This window comes from Trypanosoma brucei, chromosome 9 (genome assembly GCF_000002445.2).
Source record: "Trypanosoma brucei brucei TREU927 chromosome 9, whole genome shotgun sequence".
In the NCBI taxonomy this organism is placed as follows: domain Eukaryota; phylum Euglenozoa; class Kinetoplastea; order Trypanosomatida; family Trypanosomatidae; genus Trypanosoma; species Trypanosoma brucei.
Genome location: NC_007282.1, coordinates 2,935,263 through 2,953,020, shown reverse-complemented (window position 1 = coordinate 2,953,020; position 17,758 = coordinate 2,935,263). Strand labels below are relative to the sequence as shown.

The window sequence follows — 17,758 nt, the reverse complement described above, 5'->3', positions numbered from 1 at the left end:
ACATTATTGATAATGATAGAAAATTGTTGTAACTTGGTATGTACTAATAATACTGTGAAATAAGATGTGGAAATTAAATTTATGGCGAAAATAGAAGTAGTTAAAGCAATAATGAGTGGGTAATGCAACTAACTTCACGTCGTCTGCGCTTTCGAAGACTTTGGGGCAAACCAGCTGCAACGTTAGGTGCAATACTGGTACTCACAGAAGTGCTAACTTGGAAGATATTCGGCTCTGATATGACATCTAAGTGTATGAATCTAAAGCTTTTTATCATAAACAGATTAGAGAAAGGATAGAAAAGAATGAGTCTATTGGTTTATTTGGTGTAAATTAACAGGACCATGTGCTTTATCTTTGTCAAAAGAGTAAAGCACTGAAATACGTTCAAGGATAGAAAAACAAACAGCAGCAAAAAAGTGTTACAGAATCACAGAAAAGTGTAGAAACATTAAGCCTTAGAAGTACATATACTCAGGAAAATCGGCAAAGTTATTTGACATAAACAAGAATTTCGCTGTTGTCTATAATGATGTCAACAGCAGGCTTGAAAAAGACTCCTGAAAGGAAGATATAGCATATTAGAAATACCATGGTGTACAAGGGTGTAGCTAAATTTATCTCAACAGGGAGGGTGCATAAGCATCGACAGTTTATAAGTAGAATTTCATCTTCCTTATGCCTTTCTATACCGTTAAGTCTAGGTATATCCGATATTGGCGTTATAGGGTGAAGGAAAAAACTGGGTTTAGATTGCAGCTTAAAGTTTAAAAAACATACGAAAATAGAAGCATCCAAATCAAGGCTGCAACATAAAACAGAACGACATAAGAAAGAAGTTAAAACAAACTCTGCTTATTGAGTGAAACTTACATAGAGGATGCCGATCGGGGTAAGGAAAGATCTTATAAAACGACGCAGATGCAAAAAAAGGATAAAACCCAACAACTGACAACCAAAATAAATTAGCCACAAAGCGATGCTTAGCGCAGCAATGATTAAGACTTGTAACTGAGCTTGCGGCGAACACTGTTTATCATACAATGCAAATACACAACTAGAAACTTGAACCAACATTCCCAGTGGAGATATTCAGACAACGATTCCTTTAGTTCATATGATTACTCGACACAACCCAACATTCTAGGCAAAGAAATCCAACGAGTGCAACACAGACACCTTTAATGCAGAAATGAAAAACTCAATCCAGTCCACAAAAGAATTAAGTCTAAAATGTGTTACAGTATAAGGTTAGACCGTCACAACCTTATAAACAAAAAAAAAGACGTAAGACAAACTACATGAAGCGGCCTCGGACTGACTTTCAACGAAATGAGCTTCCCTTTCAAATAATCTACAATCACAACGTAACTTCAAAATTCACACTGTTTTCGCTTTAAGAACCGAAGCAATATTGGAATAGACTATAGCAGATATGCAACAACGAAGAATCAATGATACAACAAAGCCGACGCCGCCAACAATTTCTGTTCGCTGCACTACACTTATCTCAGCGGTCATTGCCGCCCTGCTGGTCATAACAAAAACGGAGGGAACAGCAGGTAACGCTATGTCAAAAGCGGCAGCGATACGGTTGTGCAAACTAAGTCAAAACTACATAAAAACCACAAAGGGCGCAATAGGAGCAGTCAAGCAGTGGGAGCAAAAAATCAACAACCTCCAACTGCTCCACGCACGGCTCCAAACCGCCGCCTGCGCCGCACCTATGGAAGACCAGCCAGCAATCGATGTCCTTGTAACGTTTGTCGGCAACAAAATCAACTCTTATGTCAATAAACTGACCGCCATGACACAAAAAGCAATACCAGCAGCAGCAGCTTCCATGTATGCAGCGGGACACATCAAACAAACAATAGACGTTTTTGCGGCGGCAAAAGGCAGCAACCCGTCCAACCGTTTTTGCTTACACTTAAGCGGCGGGGATTCGGGCGGCGGCGACATAAACACCTTAATGCCAGAGTGCTCAGAAGAAGTAAATTTTGAGACAGCACAAACACAACTCGAGCCAGAATTTTACTACGCAAACAGCGATGAAAGCGGCGCTGTGCACACTGCACAGAACACGAACGCCCAAAGCTGCCAACTAACCAGCACGGACAGGACAAAGGCTACACGGCTGGCGAGGCGACAGCCGGATCCGGCATCTCATGGGCAGGGGGGTTGTTCAAGGTCTCAACGGGCAGCCCAACAATGACGAGCGTGCACCAAGCGAAGGCAGCCGACGCAGGAGCGACACCATCGATCGTAGTAATCGCAGCAAAACACAATGCCGAACTTGCAGCGCAAGAGCAGACACCTGCAAAACAATTATCGGAAACCAGCTTTGACGACTGGAAAACCGACAGCGAACTACAGCAAGCAGTAGAGGCAGCTCACCTAGCACAGGCACAAATAACCACACTACCCGCCGGCACTACCAAAGAAGAACTTAGGAAAAAACTCGTAGGAGACAACCAAGCAGAATTCAACACCAATATATGGAACAAACTAAAAGAGTACTCAGTCCAGAAAGCCGACGCCAATGAAATAAAAACTAAAACACTAAAAGAGCTTAACACTAAAACATAGCTAGAAGAAGCACTAGCTCGCTACCAACAGAAACGCCGCCAAGAGACCACCAAACTAATTGAGGAAGCAAAAATACGGAAACAAATGCCAAAAGAAAAACAAAAAGAAACAGACGAAACATGCTCAAAGAAATGGACAGGAGATAACTGCAAAGAAGGATGCAAAGTGGAGGGTGAAGGCGACAATAAAAAATGCGTAAAGGATCCGGATTACAAGCCACCACAGGCAGAGGGAGCAAAGAAGATGGGAAGAAAGAAAAGAAATGCTCCGATAATAAAAAAGAAGGAAGATTGCACTGGAAATCACAAGTGGGAATGTGATGCTTTCAAAGATTCCAGTTTTCTTGTAAATAAGAAATTTTTTCGATGACCGTTGCTTTTATGAGCTTGGTAGCATTTAAACATTCTAAGGATTTTTGTTAAATTAAATGAAATTTATGAAACTTTGTTATTTTAAAAGAATTTGGTAAAATTGATATATTTTAACACTCATTGATGAAGATCGGTGAATTTTTAAAAAAATAAAAAAATAAAAATTTGGTATGAAAGTAGAATATGGGTGCAAAGTAATAGGGTTAAAAGGTACAAAAATGAGTGCTATTCCAATTTTGTTTGATATTTTATAAATAATAATAATAATAATGATGGAATAGTGTTGTGAATATGTATATACTAATATTATAATGAGTGTCGGAGTGAAGACTAAAGTCAAAGCACAAATAGAAGTAATTTAAAATGGTAATAATGTAATGGGAGTAAGTGAGTGAGTGTGACAGTGGCGGAGTGAAATATAGGATAAAAGAGGTGGAATATGCGCAGTTTTAAAGCACAAACACTATGACGGGCATAATTATGCACAAGGAGGTTAATGAGGTGATAATGATTGAGAAAATAACTTTAGTGTACATACCAAGAGTAACTACGTTACACGCAGCAATAGTGAGAGAGGACAATAAGAAAAGAAAGTACAAAACAAAATAACAAAATGGGTTGTAAAAACACAGAAATAAACGATTCAAGAGGAAATAATGTCCTTTATTTCACACAAATGTATTTATGTCACTAATGAGACGATGTCGGCAACTGTAGTTTTTAGTGTGATGGACTATCCTCATATTTAACAGTAAATAAAGAACATAAGGAGAAAGCGAGTGGGTAAGTGTCAGATATTATTGATGTCTTTTTCTTATTGGATGTAATAATAATCGAAAATTTGTGGGAATCAATATAATATTATTGGAAGAAGAATTTTAATACTAGGACTGCTAGTGCATGACTGTGAACATAAAAAGTAATAAACCACAGGAAAGTTTTAAATCTAACAAGAAAAAAAGCTTTACGTGAAGGAGAAAAAATTAGAAGAAACATTTCTTTAATTCCGTTTGGTATATTAGTATGACGTAAAGACCTTCCAATAAACGGATCATCAATGTAAAAGTGGTTATTGAGGTGCAGCAATTGCCCCTTAGTACTTAAGTCAAAACATAAAAGAAGACACTTTCGTGACCTAAATTGCCTGGCGTTACTAAATGCGCTACAAACAAACAATACCTTGAAAAAACAAGGAGCAATGGAAAATCATGTACGCGACAAAACGCAAAGTTATATTTTTATTCCTAGTCAAAGCGAAAGCTGAACATTAGAAAATGGCAAAGAAAAGTGATAGCCATAAATTTCAAAGTTTTGAGACATAGATATACACCAAGATAGATTGTTATTGAAAATGAAAAAATTGTGGTTCAACTGACTGCTTTTTTACCTCAAATCGTGACGTTAAATTACAAATTTGTAGCATATTATATTCAGCGACAAAAAACAGCGGTTCATAGTGACCAAGTTGAACTGTGTAAAAAAATTGCATTTCTTTCGTATCATATCAACAAAGCGCAAAATCTAGCAAAGAAACGTCAGGCTTATTCTCCTCAGCAGATGACAACGCTGCATGCGGCATTATTTGTAACAGCTGTGCTGAAAGCGACGCCAATAACTAAAGGGACTGGCCTTCACAACCATGAGACCGGGCTCAACACTTCATACGATACGGCAACGTACTTGCATAAAATCGCTGACAATGCAAAGAACACAATTTCGATCAAACTGAGCGAATTAAAAGCGGCAACAGCACCGACAAACAAGCTATTTTTACTATCTGGGTCGCTCCGACAGCTACTCACAATGGCAGCACAGCTGGTAGCGCAAAAGATGCTGACTGACGTCCAGACGGCGGCGCAAGAAATAGCGAACCAAATCACTGATATCTTACAGGGGATAGCTGCGGTGTCGCGACTGGCTGTAACGCAAGAAACATTCGAAAGCCTCAACCACTTCACGGTAGCAGATAAAAATGTAAGAACAGCAAACACACCGATAACAGGAAGTCACCTAAAAATAGATGTAACGCTAAGCGACCCGCAGCACTGAACTTGCCTGTCACCACCGAACACCCGGACGGGGCTCAACGAGGGGGAGGAGCCACCGGGAACGGATCTAACATGGAATATCGTAACAACGCATCCAGAAACCCCAGTTGCAGCAGCAGGCGCGCCACTAACGGTATGCGGGGGAAGCAAATGAGGCGGCACGACAGTAACCTCTTCCAGCTGCACAAAAAGCGTAGCTACTGAAATAGGCATAAAAGGTGGTCAAGCTCTTCACGACAAAACAGGTAACAATCAACATGATAACGTCCGGAACAACGACAGAATACAACGACGCCGACAGTAAGCAGACAGTACCAAGAAGTAATACAATAAATGAAAACCTTAAGTTGATAAAAAAGCTTTAAAATTCCAACAAGCAACTGAGAAGGATAACACTAACCGCCAACTTAGCAGTGCTGGCGCAAAGCCAAAAGTTAAAAGATGTTCTCGCCAAGGAACTAGACGGAGCAGAAGCATCCTACAGCAAGACATAAACCAAGAGTAAAGTCGGCGCATTCCTAAAAGAATTGATCGGTGAGAAGGTACACAATGTGAAGAACACAATAGAAAAATACCTCAAGGAACTAACACCACCAAAAGAGATTGTTTTAAGCAGCGGAGACAAGAAACTTGAAACGATAAATGACCCCAAAGAGCTCGCGGATGCACAAATCTATTACACCGTCACTGTTTACATCGCAGAACAAGAAAAAAAAAAGAACGGCCAAGAAGGCCCCTCATTTCCCAAAGAAGACAAAACAGAAGAGTCACCCAAATCAACAAGCGAACGCAAAAGGCACATAAAGGAGAAATCATGCAAAAAGGAAACTGGTTGCGATTTTGATAAGAAAAAAGACCCGAAATGCTTTTCAAAACCTGAAACAGACAAGGGAGAAAAATAATTTTCTGACTATATGACGGTTTCTTTTCCACATGTATATGTTGTTTTTATGAACTTCATAGAATTTTAAGAAATATAAAATTTTAAGGATTTCTGTTCGAATTTATGAAAATTTATGAAACTTGCCGTTTTAAAATAATTTTCTAAAATAGCTAAAATTTGATATATTACTACATTTTTTTGATGAAAACGTGCATATCTCTAAAAATTTTAAGAGGTTGAAAAATATTAAAAAGCATAAAAAATAAAATGTGTATGATAGTGACTTGTGTATGTAGTAATAACGTAATATGATATGAAAATTAAGTGCTTTTCTATCAAGTTTCTTTTCTTTTTTTGTTAATTTTATTGATACTAGTTGATGTTGTAATCAAAGTGATAGGAGTGTGTTGTGAGTGTGTATATACCAGTTTTAAAAAACAATGGTGGTGAATACCATATGGTTATAGAGAATAGTAACACTTAAGGCAAATAAAAAGGAGCAAGGAAATCAAGTAAGTGTGAGTGTAATCGTGTGAAGGAATAAGAGACAGTCCAAAGAATATTATTATTAAGGGAGAAGCAGAACGAGAGAGAGAAATGAAACATTGACACGCTGTAACACAATGCAAGTTACAGCTATCATTACACACAAACAATAGGAGGTTCAAATCATGAAACTGCAGTGTCCATCGTGCAAGGACAATGGGATAACATTTCCTTTTACATAAAAAAAAATAATGCGTTATGAGAACGTGCTTACTAACGTTAGAGAGGAAAAAGACCTTAAAAGAATAAGAAAGTCTATATAAATTTTAGATATTTATAATGTACAAAAAGTCAGCTACAAGACATCTAAGATGCCGTATATGCATCCTGGCGAAAATTTTCCGTGGCTTGCGGGCCTGGTAATTCACATTAAAATTAAGAGAAATACACAGTTTATGAAGCGCATAAAGAAGGAGAGGGAGTTGAAAAAGGGAAAAGAAACAAAATTTCCTGTGCCAAAAAGGAAATGGGCCCAAAGCATTCACGTTTCGAAGTATTTCAAGAGAGCATATTGCGTACGTACAAAAAAAAAGGAGTTGTATTATTAGAGAAAAAAGGTGCACTAGCAAGCAATTATTAGACAATTCCCTGCGGTAGATGCCTTAATATTTGAATTTTCAGGAGTATATATCTGTGCATTAATTTAAAGAAGTACATGATTTGATTGAGTAATAAATAGATCCAATATATGTAGAGCAATGTGGATTGAGAAGTAAAGGGGGAAAGCCTGCTGAAAATAAAATTTTTGCTAACGGTGCAATCTTCTATTCCATGACCTTCTGCAGCAAAATCGTGACTTTAAAAAACATAAGCCTTCTGGACTACAGGTATTTAAACGCATTCTTGGTGATTTTATGTGCGACTACGAATTTTTTAAGGCTCCATTCTTGAAGACGAATGCGCAGCTGCCCGAACTTTTTAGGTAGTTTGCTGAATAGCAAGCTACCCACTAACAAACCGGGAATAGGATTGGACAGAACAGCTGGTTAGGCCAGACCTGCCGCCGTTTTGGCCATGATATAATGGTTATTATGTTTTTCCAATAAGATCAATTCCGCTGCTATCACCAGAATGACATTTGCGACGGGCCAAAAAATGCAAGCCTTTACTAATTTTTAGATTTTAGCAGACAAATTTATTATCCGCATCGTTTTGCAAAACATAAGACGCACAACACATGCTTTTTACGTTAGCAATCACCATTCTAGCACTGACGAGTCACGGAAGGGCGGCATTAACGCTAGAAAACAGACATGACCTATTACTGCTTTGCGATGCGGCAAACTTGCGAGGGCGCGAAGTAGCCATGCCGAAGCTGCCAGACGACTTTGATAGTGACATAGCGGACATAGAAAAGATGAACATGTCAGTGGCAGCCAATGAGTGGCAAGATATTTTCTCAGGCGACCCCGAGTCCGCCTCCTACGCCCAAAAACACAAACATGCGCAAGCCGAACCCTTTAAGAGCCACTGGCAGAAAACGTACGACAAATGGTTGCAGATTAAACACGAAACAACCAAAAAAGATAGTGGAAAATCTTGGTTAGACAACAACCCGCCCCCAACCGGATGGGCAGCTGCCGTAGCTCGCCGCTCAATAAATGGAACCCTTGAGAAGCTGATAACAACGAATACCCTGTACAAAGGAGCCAAAGAGGAAGCAACCACAACGCTTCCAGCTCAAGTAGTTAAACAAATATCAGCAGCAATCTACGGCGAGGGCGTAGAAGATAGCAAATTCGTACTTGCCAAAGCGCTAACAGCACTCACTAACTGGGGAGCGGCATGCAGCGCCAACGGCGGCAAATCCGTGATCGGCGACATGATCTGTCTGTGTGCTGAAAGCGGTTCACCCAACCCGCAGACATGCGAAAACAGTGGCCTGGCGATAGCCTGGAACTCAGACCTAACAGGGTCGCCACACACCCTAGTACTCGGGGAATGCCAGAAACAGGAGACGTCACCAATAGCGCTGACCGAACTAGGCAGCATTATCACACGTATCACAGCAGGAATTCGGACGCACAAGCAAGGAACAACCGTCTACCATATCTTAGGTAAGCGAGGCGCCGGCAACTGCAACGGCGGCGACGGCGAAGTATGCGTCGACTACAGTGCAGCTTACACCAAAAAAACGGGAAAGGGGCTAGCAAGCATAAAATGGGGAGAAAAACTAATCAGCGCCTACAACACAATGCAACAAAGCATAGAAAAGGCAAATGAAGCGGCGACGCAAGCAGCTATCGCGAGGCGGCTGATAGACACAGCTCGAGCAGCATACTCACAGCCCATACCACAACCCCCGCAAGCAACACAAACGACAGCGCCACCAGCCACAAAGCAAGCAGCTACTGTAACAATAACCAACACCACATGCGAAAAGAAAGGGAAAGAAGATAACTGCAAAGATGGGTGCAAAGAAGTTTCAGAAAACGGTGAAAAGAAGTGCGTAGTAGGTATAGAAATAGAGAAGGAAGATACAACAAATCAAGATGGCAAAATACCATCAGACAGGTGTACAAGGCACAAAGATAAGGCTGCCTGTAAAAAAAGAAAAATGAGGGTCAGAAATCCGTAAAAATCTGTCTGTTGATGGATTAAAGGCAAATATTCCAGAATTATTCTAAATGAAAAATTCGCTTTGATTACTTCTTCTGCTTTTATGAGTTGGTTAGCATTTTAGTATTCTAAGGATTTTTTAAAATTTGCTATATTTTAACATTTTCTGATGAAAATTATGAAAGGTTGAGAAACTCGAAAAATACGAAAATTTTAGTGAATTGTGTATAATAGTGACTGTGGGTGAGAAGTGGTATGGTGATAGGGTATGAAAATGAGTGCCCTTTGGAACATTCGCTACTTTGGATCATGTTGTTTATTTTATGAATATTAGGAGTGATTTATTTCTATAATAGTGATAATAATAGGTGATAGGTTGTAACTGCGCACCAAAGCAGCACTCACCACTGAGTAGAGCGATACGCAACCGCTTCCATCAACTTCCTGTTATGTATGCCCGGAAAGGTCACACAATTACGTTAGTTCTTTTGTCCACAAAATATATATATGTATATAAAGAGCTCTCCAAAACAGAGAACTATAAGCCACGGTCTTAATCATTTCATTTCTTGAATACAGATACCAAATGAATAGTGTGTATGTCGTGACATTTGTGTATTGATATACTCTTTTCCTCAACATATTTTCTAGACTGCATAAATATGAGCTTTTGAAGGGGGATGATGGCACTCTACCTCTCGGTGGAACGAAAGATATGGAGACACTTCCAATTCCAACAACCACATCGAATAGCCAAATCCAGTAGCCACTGTATGAGGTTACTTTTACCCTGCAACATGCCTAAACGCTCAAAAATATTTAAATGAATAAACATGTTGATATATAAACATATATTAAACATAGACATTAGAGCAGCGACACGTAAAATAAAGAAGCGAAGTCTAGCGCTTTGTCAGACGCTGAGCGAGTCCAAGTGATTAATAATAAAAAATACAAAACAGGTGCTGACACGCCGCTTCACTAAAACAACTTGCAACAGCATGCCGAGGACATTCGAAGTTCCAATGTCGATAATGGGAATTCACAACCACAAGCGTATATTGAATAGAGGAATTTTCATTTTTGTGCCCAATCGCATTTACTTCATCAATAACCGTGAGTTTCTCCTTACTCGCAGAACATGCGTGTATTTTGACACAACAGTCTATACTTTTCCAAAAAAAAAACATGTACGACGGTAGGAACTAAGTGTTCGCATTTATGCACCATCAAAACCTCTTGTTCAGTAGCAATAAAAAGTTTGAAGGGGATGAAAGGAAAGAACCAAATCCTTTTGAATTGAACATTACTTTCGAGCCTCTAACATATTGTTTAGACCCTCTCTCTTCTTAATCTTTTACCAACCACACGCACCTAGCATAGGGCTAAGCGACTACATCATGTGTAAAATGATGGATATTCGCATTGAAGTGTGTAAGTTCGTCAACGAAACAAAAAATAACTGACATGGACACACTCTCCATTACGCCGAGAATGTATCAAAGAAAATATATACACATACGTATGCACAAGCGCAGCATACGGGTATATGATATCACTTGATGATGCAGAACTTTCAAAGCATCAACAGCGTACACCACACACTAGAGAAAGATAGTCATGCCTTTCTGATCTTTTCGTTTTTCACCCAATCTATCATTCCACATCATTTCTTCCAATAGACCACGATGGTATGGAGTAATAATGTGAGGCGAAGCACATACATATGATGTGAGAAGGAGAGGTGTGACACTAGTGTTTCATCCGAAGGAAGATTTAAAAACTAACATATACAGTAGCCACACTTCCCATATTGTGCACATAACGCCTCATGGTATATTATTAGTATGTACAGGGGAAAACTATGTCGATATATTACAACAAACCTTCACAGCCACAAAATATACAGTTTGCATTATTTTCACATTTCTAGAAAAGCGGCAAACACAAAGGAGCTTATTATAATATTCCTATAAATTCCCCATACGTGTGCAAGCTCTCCCCTCAGCATATAATATATTGTGATATCAAGAGCATAAACTCCAGTGCGACAAATATGGGATCTATGTAAACATCAATAAATAAATGTACCCTTGGCTCTTGGACATATTGGATGTTATATACAACAGGATCTGTGTTTTCATTCTCTGTTAGGCCAAATCCATGTATATATAATAGAGTAAGGCTTTTTCAGACTATGATGAGATGAGCTGGTGTGTATTAATGACAACTCTCCAGAAATCAGCACACAGACTCATATGTAAATGGGAATCTCGCAAAAAATAAAGGCTTACAGAATATATTATTATAAAACACAATGTCATGCTATTAATTTTATTCTTCCATGGAACGATTGCGGCATAGCAGAATATCCGAGTGACCATACACACACATCCAATAACACGCTTCCCGTCACAACGTGATGCAATATAGGAGACTACAAACATAGTAGAGAATGCGGCCCCAACATCTCGACGCAACGTAACACAACACACATACACATATACAAGCACACATATATGACTTCTTCAAAAGTCCCTGAGCATGAAATTCCAAGCATCAAGGTTCAGCGCCTCGGGACGTAAAGTGCCCCTCGAGCCCCACGGTCGTGGAGCGTGCCGCTCATGCCAGTCCATGCATGTACTCTCGTTTGGAGAGGGACAAAATATTATTATATTGTATATAAATATATACAGAGAGATAGGTTTGGTTCACAGAGTTGGTGGCACTTACACAAACATAGCAACACAATGCACCAAAAAATAATTGGAACATTGCCTAATATATGTATATATAGTGCCACACAGTGTGACGCGCAACAATACAGACAAAAACATACACACACATAGAGTGAATATGCATGCGCATTGTTGATGCAAGCATAACATAATACCTCTCACACCTCCGCATCATTACATATATTTTATAAGTAATGAAATTCCTCCGTTGCTTTTGTTTTTTGTTCAACGCGTTCAAAACAGATCTTGTGAAAATGAAGGTACTTGGCGCCGACAATGGCGGGCAGAGCCCACCAGATAAGAGAAGTGGCGATTCGAGATAATATTCGTTTCGAATATGTTTTTTTTTTCTTGAGCGTGAACAGCCAACTGGAAGAGACGGAGGTATAAAGAGCATTTATATACGTATATGCCCGCACATAAAACACGTCTCACACAGAAATACAAAGTAATATACACACATACACACGCATATGTAGTGTTATTATACACTTTTGCATTCCCTTCAACGTCAGTGAGCCATATAGAGATACACACAAGCCGTGCCCACACACTTATATAAATGAGTATGTATATATATATATATATATATGGAACGCACTTTACATGTACACTATATTTTTCCCTATTCTTTCTCTTTTTGCTTTTTGCTTTTACGGGCACCCGGTCTTGTGACTAGTTTCTGGCTTAGAGGCGTTCAGGCGAGAACCACCGTGCGATAGCGTCGGAGCACTTGCCCTTCGACAAACTCCAGAAACCAGAGGCACGGCATGGGAGTTCCTCTCGTACTACCCCATACTTCCCTCACGATGCCTGCGAGATCCCTTCACAATCTCACAAACACATATATACGTGTATAAAAGCATTATATAATAATAATAATAATAATAATAATAATAATAATAATAATAATAATAATAATAATAATAATAATAATAATAATAATAATAATAATAATAATAATAATAATAATAATAATAATAATAATAATAATAATAATAATAATAATAATAATAATAATAATAATAATAATAATAATAATAATAATAATAATAATAATAATAATAATAATAATAATAATAATAATAATAATAATAATAATAATAATAATAATAATAATAATAATAATAATAATAATAATAATAATAATAATAATAATAATAATAATAATAATAATAATAATAATAATAATAATAATAATAATAATAATAATAATAATAATGATAATAATAATGATAATAATAATAATAATGATAATGATAATAATAATGATAATGATAATAGGAAAGTGTTGTGAGTGTGTATATACTAATATTATAATAAGAGCAGTAATAATAATGATAATAATGATAATGATAATAGAAAGAAAGACTAAAGTCACGGCCCAAAATGAAGGATATTAAACAATTTTGAGGATGAAATGGAAGTAGCTGACGGAGTAAGTGAGATATAGTGGAAACCAGAAATATTAATGAAAGGAACTGCAGAAACAGAGGAAGAAAAATAAATATATAATATCCACAATTTTAAGCGCAAAGATGTATACGTGCATAACCATACACAAGGAGGTTATGAAGGGTAATAAATGCGAGAGGGAAAGAGATAGGGCAGTGTAAAGGAAAAGTGGATTTTATATTTTTTAAACTGTGATAGCAGCAGTTAACAAAAAATAAATAAAATACATAGCGAAACGACAGTATTTGCGACAACACCCCAGTAAAAGAAATGATACATCAGGGTTGGTAGAAGCGAAGGATTTCCATATGCTACTCAAAAACTGATAGAATCTACTGCATAAATGGGAAAGGATCTGCTTTTTCACACAACGTTGAACAGAGGCGTTAACAATTAGAGTAAGTTGTTTATACTGATTCACGAAGCTGTTTTGTGGGTTGAAGATTAGTTGAAAAATAGAGGGGAAAGAGAATGGTGTTTATAGGCGGATGGATGAATGTGATTTGCGGATTTTTAAATTAATATGGGTTAGATTTTGAAAACAGGAGTAGATCATTTGCAGCGAAAAGAGATAACATCGCAAGGCTCCCGGGTAAGTAAAAGCGTTACCGTCAACTTAAATCCGAGCGCCTGCGCAACCGGTTCTTATGGGAGGAAAAACAAGGAATCAGGATGCATGACTCCGAACAGCGGCGAACCCGTTAGACAAGAAAATTCTGCCGATCCACTATTATTGCACCACAACTCGTCGCCAAGGTGCAGCCAACAACATGCGAAACAATCAAACACCGCAGTAACAACCTTAAAAAAACAAAACTTACTAACCTCCCCAGATCCCCCTCACTGCTTATCACGACAGGCAGAGCCTACAAGGGACAAGATAAGAACAATCATAGCGAGGGAACTTGAGCAAGCGAAACCAAAATATTCAATGCTGTGGGCACGTCAACTGTTCCTGTCGACAGTGCTATAATCGGTATTTTTACTCAAGGTGGCAGCCGATTTTTCTGAACTCGCGAATGCTAACGAAGCGACGGCGCTTTGTGCGATCGTAACACTCGCCGGCCAGCGATCTATGTTACCCGCATCCAAAGTCGGGCCCCCATCAGCCCTCAACGACCTCTTAGACCTCAACATGTCGGTGGCGACAAACGAATGGCGCGAAATCTTCAGGGCAGGGCCAGGAAAAAACACGGCGAGGGACTTCCCTGAGGCCGACTACAATCAAACAACAGACTGGGGGGCCAAATGGGACGAATGGAAAAGCAAAGAAGAAATTCTGACCGACGATAAACTTAAAACCAAGAGAGAGCAGCGGGGCCTAAAAGGGGCAACTGAGGAACAGATAGCCAACATCTGCTGCGACGTACAAAAAATTGCAGCGGAAGCAGCAGCGCTTCAACTCTAAGCAGAGGCGGAAGCACCGAAAACCGACCTTCTAACCACCGAAACCGTGCAACAAATGCTAAACGCAGCGGTGTATGGGAGGGACAAAGAGCCGGTTGGCGCAGAGATAGCGACAGGCAATTTTGAGGCAGCAGGCAGGAGGGAGCCGCGACACACTTTGCACGGGGGAAAAAAACACCGGCAAAACCAAAACGGTCCTCGGCACGCTGGCGTGCCTCTGCATGAAAGAAAGCACCAACAATGCCCATAATCAAGACAAAGTATGCCGAGCCGATCCTGCCATGACCTCGAATTGGACCGTCGCCGGTACGCCACCAAACCAAGCGACGATGGAAGAAGTGAAAAAGCTGTGTGACACTCAAAAAACAGCCGAGCTAACTGCAGCGAAGCTAGAAGCAAAAATAGACGCTATAGCAAGCCTTCTAAAGTTATGCACAAGTAAAGCCACACTCGGTGTGTATCTAGGTACAGACTGCTCAGCACAAGAGACGCGAGGCATATGTGTAAGCTACAACGGCCTTTCACAAGGAGCGGGAAAAGCCAGCGAAGTGATACCTTGGCTGGGACAACTTCATAGCCTGCTAGGAAAATTACGAAAACATAAAAAAGCCGTTGCAATCCGACAGCACACTGCAGATGCAGTAAAGGCGAAAGCCAAGATAACGAAGGACCTAATCTACCACGCACGACCGTGGGCAAACAAAAACGTTGCTCAGAAGAATGTCAAAAAAAAAATAGTGACGCCGAAACCTTAGCAAAAACAAAAGAATGCGCACAACACAAAAACAACAAAAAAGCTTGCACAGGAGCGAAATGCTCATGGAAAGGAGGGGATAACGAGAAAGGGGAGTGCGAAGTAGATGAGAAACAAGTTAAAAAGAAAATAAAAACAGAAAACAGTGAAAATTCAGGAACAACAAACACTACAGGAAACGATTATGCTGTTATTAACAAGTCGCCTCTTTTTCTCGCAGTTTTGCTTCTAGAATAATACTTTTAAGAATTGTGTGTAAACGATTTTTGCTATATTTTATAAAATTCATAAAAATTTATATTTTTAGAAAAGAAATAAATTTTCTAAAATTTAATATATTTTAAAACTTTTTGACAAAAATGTGTAGATTGTTGAAAAATTAAAAAATATAAATTTTATGTCTGAATGTGTCCTATGGGTCCAAAGTAATAAGGTAATAAAATATGAAAAAATACTGCCATTATAAAAATCATTTTTTGGTTCATTTTATTGATTTTTTAATTATTAGTACTTTTGGGGTTGCAATAGTAATAGTGATAATAGTATGGCTAATAATAATAATAGGGGAGTGCTGTAAGTGTGCATATACTAATTTTTTAATAAGGGTGGTGGAGAAAACTGTATGGATTTCTAAAATAGAGGCACTTAAAACAGTGCTACTGCTACTAAAGAAGTAGATGGGTGAATGGGAGAGAAGAGAAATGTTAATAAAGGAAATTCAGAAGAACGGAGAAATAAAAGGATTTAAATATTAGCAATTTCTTACACTCTGCCGGACATCACCACATAAGAGAAAGCTATGGAGAGGACAGTGAGGGACACAGAGACTCTATTTTATCGGTCGTGGCAGAGGCGGTGACCGCCAAAGTCTGAAAATGTGGAAGTAAAGGACAGAATAAAAGACGCAGCAAAGCACAGAGAAACAAGACAGGAGGCGATAAAGCGCTGTATTTCACTCAGACATGGATAGATGGAAAAGTGGAGATGATTGTTGTAATAACAACAGTAGCAGTAGTTTATCAACTTATAATGATGTGTCTTTCATGATAAAAGTCGATTGGCGGGGAAGGTAGCGCAGAAGTCTTTAAAATCTTAGCACACATGACCCAGTGGCGCACCTAGCTACTGCAATTTACATAACAATGTGTAGAGGGAAATATAGATGCAGGTGAAAATATAAGGTGCGCACACCGAACATACATCTTTCGACAGATACATGATAACAATATAAAGACATTGCTTACGTAAATACCGTTTCCTTAAATAAACACCTTAGTGCCACAACTGACTTCTTTCTTAACAACCTCTATGATATTATAAGATATTTAAAGTTTTCATTAGTACGAAAACAGGAAGTTATGAACAATATGGGAGGTATCTAAAGAACAGTAAGTTGCTTATCTTTTATTGTTATGGGGATTAATTTATGTGTGTCACTCTACAGTTTGTTTAGTGAGGGTGAATCCATTTCACTGGAGATTGTTGAAGATGAGTATATTAAACTTGTATCAAAAGATGTAAGGAAGATTTGGAAAACTGAAGATTATTTTGTTGTATCTGGGATACCTTCAATAGATAATGATGAAAGATTTAGAAGAAAGAATTTACAGGGAGAAACGTGTTGGAGTTACTCTGAAGTTGCGAGAAAGTCAAATAATTTCAGTGGAAAGTTTCTTATAGTATACGCTCTTTCCCCTCATACAAATAATAATTGCGAGCTCAGAGAAATTGTTAAAGAAGAGGCAGAGTTATACCAGGATATTATAATTTTGTCTGTTTGTAATGTGAATCCAACAGCAAGTAAAAAAGTTGGAGGGCTGAGGAATTGGGTTTGGGAAGAAGATCTCACGATGAGTAGAAAAACATATTTGTGATTCAAATTTGCAGTTGATACATTCAAGTCAGCTAATCCCTATATAATGAAAGCAGATGATGATATATTTATGAGGGTGCCATTGTATTTGCAATACCTTGAAATATTGCCACAAGAGAAATTGAATATGGGGAGAGCATGGGGTGAACTTGACGAGTATTGGAAAGCTGACGTGTTATGTCGTTGGGTATGCGAACACAATTTCGAGAGATGTTGTAAAAGAAATAGTTGGCTATTCGGGAATTTCCAAACTATTATCCAACAAAGTGAGCTTTCGAAATTTCGAAAAATATATTGAATATGCTGCTTTGAACGAAGATATTATGGTTGGTGAGGTGATAAGGCACAAAATAAAAATTGAAGGTCTATTGACTGTGAATATACAAGATTGTAGCTATGTTATGCACTCAGAGTCACACCCAGAAGCTTTTAATTACGGCAATAATAGTGATGCATTATTTAAAAGAGAGTGATTACACCTTTCTGACAACAGTTGACGTTCTAAACAGTAAGATGCAACAACCTGTGTACCTCC

The 17,758-nt window shown here is 38.5% G+C and overlaps 3 protein-coding genes, 3 non-coding genes and 5 pseudogenes across 6 annotated transcripts, besides 8 other annotated features; 8 read left to right on the top strand and 3 right to left on the bottom strand.

The window, feature by feature from the left end:
- The first annotated feature begins 1,435 nt into the window (after window positions 1-1,435).
- On the top strand, window positions 1,436-2,987 carry Tb09.244.0360 (annotated as a pseudogene).
- Window positions 2,988-3,096: 109 nt separating this feature from the next.
- Window positions 3,097-3,127: a sequence feature (AT_rich).
- A 76-nt stretch (window positions 3,128-3,203) lies between these two features.
- Window positions 3,204-3,231: a sequence feature (AT_rich).
- A 1,286-nt stretch (window positions 3,232-4,517) lies between these two features.
- Window positions 4,518-5,009, top strand: Tb09.244.0370 (hypothetical protein; the record flags this gene model as incomplete). Its single annotated transcript, XM_822671.1, has 1 exon — window positions 4,518-5,009. The coding sequence occupies one exon, from the start codon at window positions 4,518-4,520 to the stop codon at window positions 5,007-5,009; it is 492 nt and encodes a 163-aa protein (XP_827764.1).
- A 565-nt stretch (window positions 5,010-5,574) lies between these two features.
- Window positions 5,575-5,754, top strand: Tb09.244.0375 (annotated as a pseudogene).
- Window positions 5,755-6,748: 994 nt separating this feature from the next.
- Tb09.244.0380 (hypothetical protein, unlikely) lies at window positions 6,749-6,985 on the top strand (the record flags this gene model as incomplete). Its single annotated transcript, XM_822670.1, has 1 exon — window positions 6,749-6,985. The coding sequence occupies one exon, from the start codon at window positions 6,749-6,751 to the stop codon at window positions 6,983-6,985; it is 237 nt and encodes a 78-aa protein (XP_827763.1).
- Window positions 6,986-7,614: 629 nt separating this feature from the next.
- On the top strand, window positions 7,615-9,120 carry Tb09.244.0390 (annotated as a pseudogene).
- An 814-nt stretch (window positions 9,121-9,934) lies between these two features.
- Window positions 9,935-10,299, top strand: Tb09.v2.0450 (annotated as a pseudogene).
- Window positions 10,300-11,526: 1,227 nt separating this feature from the next.
- On the bottom strand, window positions 11,527-11,662 carry Tb09_rRNA_6. The gene has a single exon (XR_002989674.1). It is a non-coding gene; the product is annotated as a ribosomal RNA (ribosomal RNA).
- Window positions 11,659-11,689: a sequence feature (AT_rich).
- A 287-nt stretch (window positions 11,690-11,976) lies between these two features.
- On the bottom strand, window positions 11,977-12,054 carry Tb09_rRNA_5. The gene has a single exon (XR_002989673.1). It is a non-coding gene; the product is annotated as a ribosomal RNA (ribosomal RNA).
- A 247-nt stretch (window positions 12,055-12,301) lies between these two features.
- Window positions 12,302-12,326: a microsatellite.
- Window positions 12,327-12,389: 63 nt separating this feature from the next.
- On the bottom strand, window positions 12,390-12,572 carry Tb09_rRNA_4. The gene has a single exon (XR_002989672.1). It is a non-coding gene; the product is annotated as a ribosomal RNA (ribosomal RNA).
- Window positions 12,573-12,604: 32 nt separating this feature from the next.
- Window positions 12,605-13,095: a microsatellite.
- Window positions 13,096-14,120: 1,025 nt separating this feature from the next.
- Window positions 14,121-15,587, top strand: Tb09.244.0400 (annotated as a pseudogene).
- Window positions 15,588-15,620: 33 nt separating this feature from the next.
- Window positions 15,621-15,696: a sequence feature (AT_rich).
- A 28-nt stretch (window positions 15,697-15,724) lies between these two features.
- Window positions 15,725-15,749: a sequence feature (AT_rich).
- Window positions 15,750-15,873: 124 nt separating this feature from the next.
- Window positions 15,874-15,913: a microsatellite.
- An 849-nt stretch (window positions 15,914-16,762) lies between these two features.
- Tb09.244.0410 (hypothetical protein, conserved) lies at window positions 16,763-17,224 on the top strand (the record flags this gene model as incomplete). Its single annotated transcript, XM_822669.1, has 1 exon — window positions 16,763-17,224. The coding sequence occupies one exon, from the start codon at window positions 16,763-16,765 to the stop codon at window positions 17,222-17,224; it is 462 nt and encodes a 153-aa protein (XP_827762.1).
- Between the last annotated feature and the right edge of the window lie 534 nt (window positions 17,225-17,758).